Source organism: Amblyomma maculatum, chromosome 3 (assembly GCF_055883805.1).
Source record: "Amblyomma maculatum isolate TAMU_Amacu chromosome 3, ASM5588380v1, whole genome shotgun sequence".
Classification (NCBI taxonomy): Eukaryota; Metazoa; Arthropoda; class Arachnida; order Ixodida; family Ixodidae; genus Amblyomma; species Amblyomma maculatum.
In genome coordinates, this window is record NC_139346.1 from 169347586 (window position 1) to 169360901 (window position 13316).

The following is a 13316-nucleotide window of genomic DNA, read 5'->3' on the forward strand; positions in this document are numbered from 1 at the left end:
TTCATTTCCGAAATTTTGAGTCACGCCTTTTCGAGAGTGACAAATTCCACTGCTAGCTTTGAGCACTTCTCCCATTACAGATGCCACCGGTGTTCAGCTGCAAATTCAAGTGTGACCAAGACACGGGCGAGGAAAGCTACCAGTTGGAGAAAGACGGAACGCCGTGTTACTTGCACAGGAAGGTGGGTTTCGCTATTCGCAGGTCAATGTCTATCCATAATGCAATTCAGCATCTCCTATTTGGATTTTGATATATGAAAACAGAACACAGGCTACGCTAAGGATATGCCTAGGTTGCTGGAGGCCCCTAAAGTCTAGCTAGCACTCTCGATAACAGAAAAGTAACGTTTCACGTAAAACGTGCTATAGAGCGCGCGCTGCGCAGTTCATGCGAGTAACACCTGAGTAAAGGCAAGACGCTTGGGTAGTTAAGCTGGTGCGGGTACATATGCTCTCGTGTGCAAGCTCGAACATATACACGACATCCCTCAATGCAGCACAAAGTGCAACAACGTTTACACTATGGGATTAATGTACTCCGAGGCCTACTCTCTTCAACGAGTTTTCTTGACAAAAAATATATTTCCGCCTCTTTCTGGCGGCTTTTCACATCCGTCGAGCTTCGAAAGAGGCAATAATGGGCGGAAAAAATTGTCTTCCGAAGTCTGTGCGACAATCGTTTGAAACATGGGACGTGATGACGAGAAAAGACGGACCACCGCGGGTTGAAATGAATGGAGGTGTAGTGGGACCTGCAGGATGCGCGCCCTAAAATTGATGTCGAATAATCGAAATCGGTCGATGATGAGCACACCTGTATTTCAATTTTTGCTCAATTCTAGCATATAAAAGCTCAATTTTGGATCAGAACACGGTACATAATCCACACAAGCGAACATCTGTTCTTCCTCACTCTCAGCGTTCCTTTAGGTATTTGGTTCTCAGACTGGGCTCCAAGAGATGATTCTGTGGGTTCCTCGAGCTCCCACTGAACAGCTCCAGCCCCCCCCCCCCCCCCCCTCTTTTTACTGCTACTGCAGACCAGGCACAGTGCCTATTTTGTCAAAAACAATTTTATATAGTTATCTTTTCTAATCCAAACTCGTTTCTCAGTTTCACGCCATCAGCCCAGCTGGTCAGCCGCCGGCGTTGACCGAGCGCGCGAGTGAGATGAAATCTTGAGTCTTTCCACTAATTTTCTGGATTTTTATTTTGTATTTAAAGGTCTGAACATGAATTAAAGGTAGGCTTTTAAGAAAAAGCAAAAGGCTTCGCCAAAAGCGAGAAAACAAACAAAACAGAAAAAAGCACCAAGACGAGTCCATTCACAAGCAACATCGCCTGGTTGCATAAAGAAGGGGGGGGGGGGGGGGGTCGCTGACACATATTGAAGGTTGTTGAGGTTTCTTGAGGCAAAAATGTATCAGAACCCCTGCAATTGCTAGCATCATTTTTGAGCCGGTATCAGTTTTGAGCAGTTACTTTCTAGTCTCACAGCGTTAGCGACCACTTGTTCGGTTGTACAAATACGAATAATAAAATCAAGTAGCAGTAAGTACAATGAAAAGCTATAATCTGTTTATAAGGGGCAATGTCGGTGCGTAGTACTAAAAAAATACCAGGGAATACTAAAGAAAAGGGAAATATAGTTTGATGAAATGTGCCGAGTAGTACTCTGCAATTCCACTGTGCATGGCGGGAAAGAGCGGCAGAACAGGTGAAATAACTTTGCAAATTTTTTATTAATCCTGGAAAAAGGGAAATGATTGAGAGTCTAAGATGTTGGTATTATGTGATAACGAACATAGCTTGTTTAGTCTAGAAGGCGCGCCGTAACACGTAATTGAAAAAATCCCGTCGGAAAAACACGAACGCGTACAAACAACTGAGACGCCACCGTTATTTGTACAGAACTAAAGATGTTTGTGTTGTACCATTCGGTTCCACTTTGGCACCAAACAGCTAGCCAAATTGGAAGCTAGTTAGCGATAATGATTCCAGCCGATGACCTATATGTACCTCCAATTGTATGGCGCTAATTGTAAGTGTAGATGTCCGCCGAGAAGTGAGACAGATACTGCGTCTTTCCTTTCCCTTAAAACTAAACCAACTAAAGGAGTTTAACAATTTCCCAAACCCTGTACCAGCTCTTAGTGAAAAAACAAGCAAGCCATGCCAGACAAAGCTAAACAGCGCTTTCGCATGCCTAAACAGGATTAAGCGGAGTTAAACAACGGCTAATTTTACGCAATAGCATATACATCTCATCCTGGTGAAAGGGCGCCGTTGCCGTAATTTCCCATCGCACCAACAGTCGCTAAGCCTGTCGGGAAAATACATGCTATCGCATCAATAGGCTTCTTCCATGCTTCGCCAAAAGTTTTTCTTCCTTCTTTTTTTTTTTCTTCTTTTTTTCAGGTGAGGAGTTTGATCGGCGTCTGCGTGCGTGGATACTGCCAACTGAACGTAAATAAATAATTGATGGCCTTCACTTACCCCCGACCTACTTTGGAAACATAATCTATGCGCAATAAAAATTATTGTTTACGAACGTGCTCCTTGCGGCTTTGTACACACGCCCTGTTCAATCATTCCGGATGATGAGCGGATTCAACTTTTATCCGACATAAAAATTTATTAAAATAAGCATAAAGCAGTTGGCCGAGTGCTTATAGTATCATTAATAACAAAAGAAGGTAAAACTTTAACTATCATATATTTAGTTTAACGTAAACTGAGACTGTTCCAACGCAGATTCTGCAAGAACAAGCTAAGTTATACGAAACATAAAGAGATCGCCCTTTGAACTAAGTAGAATACTGCCTCTATAAAATTGTCTGCCATTGCCCCTGTGGAAGCTACACTCACTTTCAATATACTGTTCTCCTGGCATAGAAATGTCTAATTTATCAAGGCAGCTTACATAAAAAATATAAACAGAAATTCAAACCCAAGCGTCTCCATTTTAGCACAGTTTTGTCCACACTCGCCTGTGTTTAAGACTGTCGTGGATACCTCGCTAGCCTGCCTTTTTACTCTCTTCTATGAGCGCTGCATATGAAAGTCATAGAGTGCGGTCATCTTGGTCTTTTATTGAATTTTGAAAGTAAATTACCTTCAGAAGAAGTTATATCGGGCACTAAGTGAGACATGGTAATCTCTGCAGCCAATTCGATTGCTTCTACAATCGGTGTTCAATGCAGATCGAGACTTGCTTCTGTCATCCGAGTTGTAGATGTTCGCACCACTCTTGTGTTATTTGTTACTCGTTATAAGTCTTCACCCCTCCCCTCTTCGAGCAGTCGTGGATATAAATGCATCACTCATGGTCTCTATAAACCAGTTTGACTGACGGCCCTAGAGTGCACAAGCGCGTTGTTATTTTCATTCGCAGACCAATGCTATTGACCACTGAATATTGAGCATAGAAAGAGACATTTAGTTTTGACGGTTGTTTACGCCGCCCTGGAAGCCCATTGCTCGGAACTGCTCAAGTGCGCGCTGCGCAGGCGAAACATAGCGGCGGAAACAAGCGTTTTTGAATTTCCCTTTTAAGAGCTTCCAAGCAGCGCTTCATCCACGTGGCGACGTGTCGTGGCCGAACGTTGTTTGTCAGCTGCAGCTCCCTCGGCCGATTGTCCCTGCAAGCAAATACATCAGACCGGTCTCGGATACAAGGAATCGGCGTTGTATTTCTGAAGATAATAGCAAAACCATCAACTTTTTTCTTTCTGTTCGTCGCAAGAGGGAAGAAACTTCGACTGGAGCAAACGTCCGCGAAACATCAATCTGTCAAGGACATGACCACACGATTTCACAAAATACACAAGAAAAGGATGTCGCAGTGCCCCATAAATGTCGCGTTTGCTGTGTTAGAGCAGGGCAGGAAAAAAATGCAAATGAGCGTGTTGACAGTAGAATCTCCTTGTCCCCGGAACTTCGTTGAGTCGCTTTACTGCAAGATGTTTTCAACAATTGTTTCTTGTTTATACAGCATACTTGAACAAACTATTAAGTCTTGTTCCCCCCGAAAAGATAAATACGCTCTTCCACAAAGGTAACCGAGCTACTGAAGCAAATTTCCGAGTCTATTTCCCCCTTGAAGCAAGGTCATGCCGGCATTAACAACTTTGTAAGGATGCGAGAATGAATAAAGTTCGTTATTTTTTTAAATTATTCTAGTACGGAAGCTCCTGATGACTTAGTTGGTTGAAATCAAAAGAAGGGGGGGGGGGGGGGGATAGAATTCGGCCATTAAATGCTAAATAAGATGCATCGTCAAGTATTGTTAAACAAGGAAGTGATGAGATGCATAGTCCTACAAATGGGCTTACAAAGTTCTCAGCGTGATAAAATTCACGAGAGTGACATGCAAGTGTACAAATTCAGAGAGAGAACAAAGCGCGGTGGTGACATGTAGCATGAAACATGTCAAGAAGTTCAATGTATTTTAAGTATGCAAACAGAAAGCGCATTGCATATGTCCCTTGTTTCCCATGGCAGGTAAGGGACCTAATACTGTTCAATGTTAGAGGCATTGGGGAGAGCTTCTCCATGCAGTTCTCATAATAAGCGCGCTAGTTAGTATACGCAGGGCTCTCAAGCAAGATATGTTCGACTGTTTCGATCGCGCCGATGTCACAAAGCGGACTTCTCTTCTGACCGAGACAGTATCGCAAGCCGTTTGTTAATGCAGAGCCCGAGCGAAGTCGGTGATATAGAGTTTCCAGAGTGTGAAGAAATCTGGGAGGAAGTCTTGATCCTAGATGTGGTTAGAATGAGTGAAGAAATTGGTAGCGATGTGTTGACAAGCTCCAGAGCCGATACTTTTCTTCTCAATCTTTTAGCCGGTTGGAATGCATCTGATTCCATGAGGAAGGTCCGAATATATCTCTGATGGTGTCTTTGACGAGCCACTTCAGTTGCTCTTTCATTGACTTCAATGTCACAGAGAGCTGGTACCCACTCATATGATATGCAGTGGCCTAGGGCAATGCCCAAATGATGTAGATATTCGATGTCAAGGAAAATGGGTTGATGATTAGCTTTCTTGAGAAGGTTGGAGAGGATTTGCAAAGAGGGGAATGAGCGCAAGCAGTTATTCCACGCGTCGTCAAGAATGTTTTCTTGCTTTTTAGAGGTAGTGTTTGAAGCACCGTTAGATGATAGCGCTGGGTACCTTCAACGTACGATTTTTCAAGCAGAACCATTGATCAGCAGTTGCTGCCCCACCGTGTTACCGCCATAAATCTGAAAATCTATGGCGTTGCTATGATCCTCTGGCGGATTTTTTGTTTTATTCTGATGTGACCAAGAGAGATTATATTGTCAGTAATAATACCCAAGAATCACTGACATTATACATAAGGTAGTGACCGTGCACCCAGGAAGAACGAATATCGAGCCATTGTTTTTCTCGTGAAAGCCATGGCCACACTCTTTTCTGGTGAGAGGCGCAGACCTAGCTGAGCCAGGTACATCGAGGTAAGTAGTGGCGCTCTCTGAATTCGTTGCTGGGTAAATGTAACGCGATCGTGACGCTCTCCAGGTGCAGATATAATCTGCATAAATTGGTATGTGTGCTACTCGGGAAAAGTTTCTTGTTATGTGTATCAGTGCAATATTGAATAGGAGAGAGCTGAGCACAGCTCCCTGAAGCACGCCCCTCTCCACTACGTGAAACATAGTTGTGCCGTTCGGAGTGGTGATAAATATTTGTCGCTCTAGTGTCCAGTCTGCTTTACAGCTTTCCTCCGAAGCCATGAGTTGCACTGATAGAAAGCTCGATTAAATAACCTGGCAAACACAGTCGAATGCAGTTCTAGATTTGATTTTGTGCAGCGCTTTGCCTGCTTTCCGTGTTTTTATGTTGCTATCACTACATTCATGTATAGCAATTAACTTTCTAGGATTTACATTGAACCAAAGACAATTCAAGAAAAAAAAAATATTAATACGATTATTCCAAAAGCACTGCAGAATTTGCAGTGGAGAAATGCGACAGAAAGAACGTTGCTTCAGTACATGGTACAACGGGCGCCCCTTATCGAACACAACCAGCGTTCAGTTGAACGCTGGCTGAATGCACGTTTGCAGGAATGTTTCCCGAACGTTATAGCGCTTACAGCAAAGGAAAGACGCAGTATCCGTTACTCGCGGAATCTCGCTGACGTGAGATTTTGGCACTTCTTGCATACTTCCGATCACTACAATGCGTTTATTTGGCTCATTAAGTCAGAAACGCGTCTACTTTCGGTTGGCGTGACGTCACATTCTTTGAAGCTGGGCACTAGTCGCATTGTTATTTCGACATTTGATCGATTTATACTTTTTCACTTCTGGCTCTAATTAACTACTCATCCCACTCAAATAATTGTTTCTGCAGTATCCTCACATCATTCTCTATCAATCCCAAACATTCCCTCGATCGTAACTCTTTTAAGAACGACACAATGGCTGTGGACACATTCTATACACATATCTTGTACATGTGACCTTGCCAACATGTCTCGTAATGCTCACGCTTTAATAACGAAAACGGTCGATATACTTTCTGGTGTTAGAATACGTCCACTTACTAGGAGCATAATGAGCACTTCAGCATATGAAAAAGAACTCTCACGCTGACTGCGCGCCACAAGCATAGGAAACAGCCAGAGCTTCACCAGTATTATTTTATTTACATTTGCTCTTGAAACGACAGTATACGTCGTTACGTGTCTCGTTAGCGCAAAATTTAGGTCACATGACAAACTTGAAAGCAAGGAAAGAAAATGAATGGGGTTTTAACACCGACAATAAAGCTTCCTTGTCGGCATTTATATAGTTTTTTTTTTTTTTGATCACCGTACGCACGCTCTATTGGAGGTTAAATGTAAAATCTGTCGAGCTTATTATTGCAGCGGTGCTGTGAAATATTCGTGAAAATAGGAACAAAAGCTGATGTGCTTGTACGCACATTTGCATTTGTCTGTACAGTTATGCAGCTGCGCTTTAGCGGGGCTTGTACAATACAATTCGTGTAGCTTAAAATGACTTTCTTTTTTTATTAATCTAAGACACTGAACAGGAAGGAGAAGAAGATATCATCCACCCAATTAATCACTTTTTATATCGATAGTTTGTTGAGAAGAGCATTAAAACTCGGTGAGGACTGCTGTTGATGGATTTGAATTGACCAGTGAATTGACATGTCAACTTATTTGTTCATACGTTGCGGCAATTTTTTTTATTACGAAGATGTCGAATTAAACTAAACGTTCAGAGAAAGTAGAACATTAAACGTCTGTTACTATGTTTTCTTAAGACATACTTTAGATCTGGAACCTCTTAAAAAAATAAAACGTCCTTGACGTGAGTGCAGATAAGTTGACATCTCAATATCGTTTTGCTAAAGCAAATCCATCAGTAGCCGCGCTAAATGTGATTTTATTATTCTCTCTGACGAATTCTGCGTCTATAGAACAGAGAGAAAATAAAAATTTAGGATGTAAGGCAAAAACTAAAACTTCCACTTCGCTCTAAGATGCTTAAGTAGTAGTATAAATATGCTTCCTAATCTGAACTTATCATTGAGGAGGTCTTTACCAACAGGATGAAAGCGTACGCTTCCCTCGTGGCGCTTCTGGCCCTTGGTAAGTGTGGATGCAAAAGATACCTAAGGATACCGTCTAAGTACAATTCAAATTCAAAATTAAGCATGTTTAGTAACGAATTCCAGATATGCGCCGTTAGCAGCAAACTACTTCAGTAACACGAAAGTGAAATCTTCGTATAGACCTGAAGAAACTTCGCGTTCAGTGAGCACGCCTTAATAAAGTGGGTGATTAAAATAAGGAGCTGGACATTTTAATTTCAGCAGCAAATAGTTCAGGTGAGAAATTTAGCTTCTAAGCCAAGTTGATAATACAAATTGAGAGCACTGCCCACATCAGGATGATTACAAATAAGCGAGCTGGTAGAATACATACGCATAAACTCGATGAATCACAATTAGGATGTATGCTAGAAACAGATGAAAAACATATGGCTAGGCAATATCAAAGAAAACCGAACGAGAGTTGAAAGAGAGAGCTTCAGTCTGCGAGTCAAAGTTTCGGTACAAGAACTTGTCTTCGTCTGGGCCCAGGCGAAGTCAAGTCCTCTTGTCGAAACGTTTGCTTGCAGGCATGTGGACGTATGCGGCAGTATCATCTTAATATATACATCGTGCTATATGTCCTCACAAGGTAATATAAGTTTACAGAATATGTTTAAAGCATTTAGCTACGTGTATTGTGTTTTAGGCAAAAATACTCATTTATTAGTCATTATAAGTTTGCCTGTTTACATAGTTAACAATACCAACGAAGATATTATCTGGAAATAAAATACTGAGGATTCGATTTTCTTTTATTTAGTCATGTTTTGTTGCTCATCTAGAGTCGTGGTCACCCCAGTATGCGCTGTGCACGCTCATGCTTGTTAATCTCATTTTATATCAAAGCAATTATTTATTTCTTCCAGGGGTCGCCAGTGTCTCCGCCTACGTACTACCTACTCTTGCTCCCCATCCACTCGGAGGCTGCCCAAAACAACAGAGACCGGTAGGACTCTCTCTCTCTCTCTCTTTCCTGATACCCTCTTTTTCCACGAGTAAAATGAGTATTTGCGTACTTAATATCGACGAGTCTTGCGGATTAACCCAGAAACTGCACACGACAGCTCGTAATTTCATTAACCTTGGTAAGAAAAAAAAACAGGAAACAAAAGATTGGGCGCCACGGATAGGATTGAAACAAGTCTTGGGGTTCTCTTAAAGTTTATGTGGGCTTTTTTTAAACAATCGAATTGCTTAAAGGGCCCTTGAAAAGCTATTTACAAAAACAAGAAAACGCGCACGTGCAACAACAGGTATTCCCCCATGATCACTGCAACGAAAAAATTCTCAAGCTATTAACACTGAATATATGGTAGATCTAAAATAATGCACCACGCCTCTCCCCTCAGCTCAGCCCACGTCGACGCTCAAGACAGAGAGGGGAAAAAAAGAGAGAGAGAGTAAACGAGTCGCGACGGCGCCCCCTCATGTCCCGTCCCGGCACCGTAATTTGGGAGCGTCCAATGAGCGGGCGCGCCCAGCAAGTCTATGTGACGTCACATGGGAGGTATGCGCGCGGTGCTCGCGGAGATGTATCGCTCCAATCGGTCGCAAGCGGTCGCCAGGAGCAGTTTCTTTTTAAATTTGTACATTATGCACCCCACGCAAAACTTTCAAATTTGACTCGAATTTACTTATGACAACCATCTCTGTGGGTTTCCTGCATCATAATACTACAGGAAGTAGCATTTCTGGGCGCTTTAAACTCTGCTGAGTTCAATTTTCGAGAGTGATATATTGGAAGAGCCAAATAATTTGAATCCTGTAGATGGTTGATAATTATTTAAGCAGTATACGCAGGCACATTGTGCAATCCTGGGGCTATGTTTAGTGAATATTATATGCTTGATGATTCCCGAAGCTTGGCACTGTTTTTGTGCGCAGTGAATTGAATATAATAGACTTTTGATCTTTTTCTAGCGAGATGAGAGAGTCAGAATGCATGCCCCTCCCTTCTTGCAGTGAATTCTCAAAGCAATGCATGGACAGAATCTGTCGCAGGGCCATTTTTTTTTAACAAACACGCTGTATTGGGCAAGTTGGTTAACGTTCACTTTGAGGAGCAGCACAAAATAGGCAAGGTGTTAACGAAAGAGTAGACAGCTCGATCGCTAACTGAAAACTAAAGGTTTTCCTTAGATATATTTGCGCGCTTTTCCTAATAAACCTTCATCTGTTAAGATTGGAAGACGCGCCTTTTGAATAGTTTCGCAATGTTCCCCTTCATGAAATCTCTGGGGAGGTAACTGAAAGAACATTATGCTTTGCACAAAAAGAATCTTTACGCCACTACGTTCTCCCATCACTCTCAATATATCAACCGCATAAGATTACACATGCACTAACAACCTGACTGCGCTTCATATACCGGCATCATGAAGGAGTGTATTGGCACAGTGAGAATAACCCAACCTGCTATGTGATGTTCTCTTTTTCTTTCAGCCCGATGACAAGCACTGCAATTTTTGGTGCTTGAAGGATGATGGTCAGTACAGCGAAGACAGATACGAAGATGGCCTCGAATGTGATGTAAGTCGTCTAATAGGCATGTGGTGCGTCCCTGAATTTCGGCAGGGGCAGGGGGGGAGGGGGGGGGGGGGAGTGCAATGTATTCCAAATATGATATGGTATCTAGAAACGGGTGTTATGACTAATAGGAGTACGCGCAAAGAAACTTTTCTGAAGAAATTTTCTGATTGCAAATGGTACTTATGATTTCTTAACAGCACAGTACATGCTGTAATTAAATGCGAGAGAAAGGAGCGCCATCTCTTGCGGTATATATATTTAAAACATCAAAATGCGTGCTTGGGCAGCAGCCCCAGGCTGGAATTAAGGGCCCATAGGCGGCAGGAGGGTTGTCCGTAGGAACACATGAAAACGAAATTTTTTTATCAATCTTGCTCACATATTTGGCGAGTACACTGAAAAAGAGTGGGACAGTTGTAAGCAATGTAATTTAGAAGCTGTCGTTATGAAACGAAAACATAAATGACTGCTGTGAAGCTGCACACACCTTCAACAGGGGCTTTCACAGAATTTTCGTCTTAACTGTGGAAGTTTGACATACAGTCTGTCATGCTGTCACTAGCAGTATATTCGCTCGTAAATACATTTCTACAAGCTGGGTTGTCTGTACTGATTTATGTGGAAGGCAGTTCTGAAGTGCAGTGATAAGCGAACCACGCACCAACCACATGCGACATTAGTAAGCGCGTCCTCTATATATGCCAGCATAGTGTTGGTCTATTCTCGAACTAACGACTCAAACGCAAAAAAAAAAAAGAACAACAACACAATGACAAGATGTTAAGCATCCAATATGCATTCTCAGATCTTCCTTTATATGCTAGGCTGCATAACACTGCATAACAAACGTGAACTGTTGAAACGCAGTCAGTTTGGACATCTGTTCATATCAAGCGCAGAGAATATATGTAAGCTAGTTGCAACTGAGCAGTATTACTTTTATAAATGGTAAAATGTGCTCATTTGCAAGCGTTTCAGAGTTTCTTGCGACGGAAGTTACAACACGCGCCAGTCTGTTCAATCACTGTTAGGCCGACCACACAGTTTTAGTGCATAGGTGAAATATCGATCACCATTAGTGGCGCTACGTCAGCCCGATTTCAGAAATTTCCAGCACCACGAGGCTCATATTCAAGCCCCGAAATATGCAGGCCATTTCTAAACGTTGCTATTGCGTTTTGTAGTGCAATATTGCTTGAAATAGCGTAAGACTCTTAGCAGCCCAGGAATCAATGTAGTATGCACGAAATTCTGTGGAAACACGAGATTATAGGGTTGCACGGCCACAAATCGAATAAATTTTGAAGCACGTCTCTAGAAGAAGCCGGAAACCTGCAGCTAGTTTTACTTTAAAAGCTCACAGAGACCAGGAACGCGTTCGTAATGATTCAATAGTTTAATTTATAAAGCGGTAGTCGACGTAAGGACTACTACAAAGAGAATGGGTAGCATCAACGACAAAACTAATTTCTCCTTTGTTTAGTATTGCTGACCTAATCCCGCTAGAGATCCGAAGGGACAAAAAATGATTAAATCTGTTTTGCAGTATCATAATTGAAAAAAAAAAGTGCTCACTGACAAACGCAAATATATCGATGAAACGCGAAATAAGCATTCTTGAACCCTGAAAAAAGGAAGCTTTTCATACTCATTTTTTTTCTGCTAATATGCCATACCTGGAACATGGTCCCCGAGCAAAAAGTAAAGTCTGAGAGTCGTGAAGTATCTCACCACTGATTCTTGATCATTTTAAAAATTGAAGATATCGATTTTATACTGTACTGTATTTTTTGCTGCACTGCTTTTAATCGCTTTGTTTCTTATGTTCTCATACCTGGTTCTGAGAAACTTCTCCTCAAACATATTTTTGTAATGTGTATTTTTGCACTGTGTTTCCCTTCCGTTTCTAATTAGATTTTCAGAAAATAACTCCTATTTATACATTTTCGCGGTGCTTTCCTTATACTATTTTACAGTGTTTTCACTTACCTGTCGCTTAACAGATTTTATGAAACCATTCCTATCTTGGCCCTATCTGGGCTGATAGTATCTCTAAATAAACAAATATACAATAAGTAAAAGTCTACCAGATGCTCTAGAATTCGGTGGTTCTGTTACCAGGGTTAGTCCAGCCACAGTTGTAAAGGAGATGCTTGTAACTGTGTGTTCTTATATCCGTGGCCAAATCTTGTCACCATTGCCAGGCCTAACACCTATAGATGGTTAGATCGCTTTCAAGCGCTCCGCAGAGTTTTACCGAAAATAGTACGCACACACTTCCACATACTGCGTTTGTAGGAAAGGCACGAAACGGAGTGTCGACACCAAACATCGCTGACGCTATGTTTTCTGTATCTGTGCGTGTTTACAGCTCGGCACAGCAGGAACCGGTGTGTGCTATGGTGGTCTCTGCCACTCTCGCGTGTCAGTAGAGAGGTACGGCAGCGGCACCGGTGAAGAGCCGAGTGGCGCACCACCTTCGCCCGCACCTGAAGCGCCGCCCCCTGAGGTTGCAGGACCTCAAGAAGTCACAGTAATACCTCCATCAGGGGATGAAAATGGGGAAGAACATCCCCAGGCTCCTGAAGCTCCGACAGAGAAGCTGCCAACAGAAGGCCAGCTTCCTACAAGTTTGCCTCCAGGTGAAGACGACTCATCGGGAGAACTGCCCTCTATTACGGAAGCTCCACCGCCGAAGCTGCCAACAGCAGATGGAGAGCTTCCTTCAAGTCCACCTTCAGGTGATGACGAGGGATCGGAAGAGTTGCCACTACCATCGTAAGCTGTCACGCACTTAAGAGACCAGGTGACATCACAGCACGCCAGAGGACAAGACCAAGTATTTCTTAAGTTCCTCGAAGGGAAGACTAAATAAAGGTGCTCTTGAAAGCTAGCGTCTATACCAGTACAAAAAAAAATGTGCCATGGCTTCTGGCACCTCACAACTTCTCGACATTCACAACAGAATAATGTCTTTTTTTTTTCTTGCATCATTAATATCAAGCTCCAAGGATAGTGCACGCTACAGGTTTAAATTGTCTGAATTGAAGGATTAAACTCGGGATGTTTAGTTTCTACATTTTTACAGCTGTATTAGTCGAACTCGCCGAAAAAAAAAAAGAATACATGGCAAAACATCATGTGTCAG

General features: G+C 42.4%; 1 protein-coding gene across 1 annotated transcript; it reads left to right on the top strand.

Moving 5' to 3' along the window:
• Window positions 1-7513: 7513 nt before the first annotated feature.
• On the top strand, window positions 7514-13057 carry LOC146196833 (uncharacterized). Its single transcript, XM_084598557.1, has 4 exons — window positions 7514-7634; window positions 8506-8585; window positions 10082-10168; window positions 12540-13057. Exons 1-4 carry the CDS (start codon window positions 7595-7597, stop codon window positions 12948-12950), a joined length of 618 nt encoding a protein of 205 aa, XP_084454683.1. The 5' UTR covers window positions 7514-7594; the 3' UTR covers window positions 12951-13057.
• The last annotated feature ends 259 nt before the right edge of the window (window positions 13058-13316 follow it).

Coding starts and splice junctions, on each gene's coding strand:
- LOC146196833 (XM_084598557.1), top strand. CDS start 7,595: ATGAAAGCGTACGCTTCCCTCGTGGCGCTTCTGGCCCTTG. Junction 8,586..10,081: donor GCCCAAAACAACAGAGACCG/GTAGGACTCTCT, acceptor TTTTTCTTTCAG/CCCGATGACAAGCACTGCAA. Junction 10,169..12,539: donor AAGATGGCCTCGAATGTGAT/GTAAGTCGTCTA, acceptor GCGTGTTTACAG/CTCGGCACAGCAGGAACCGG.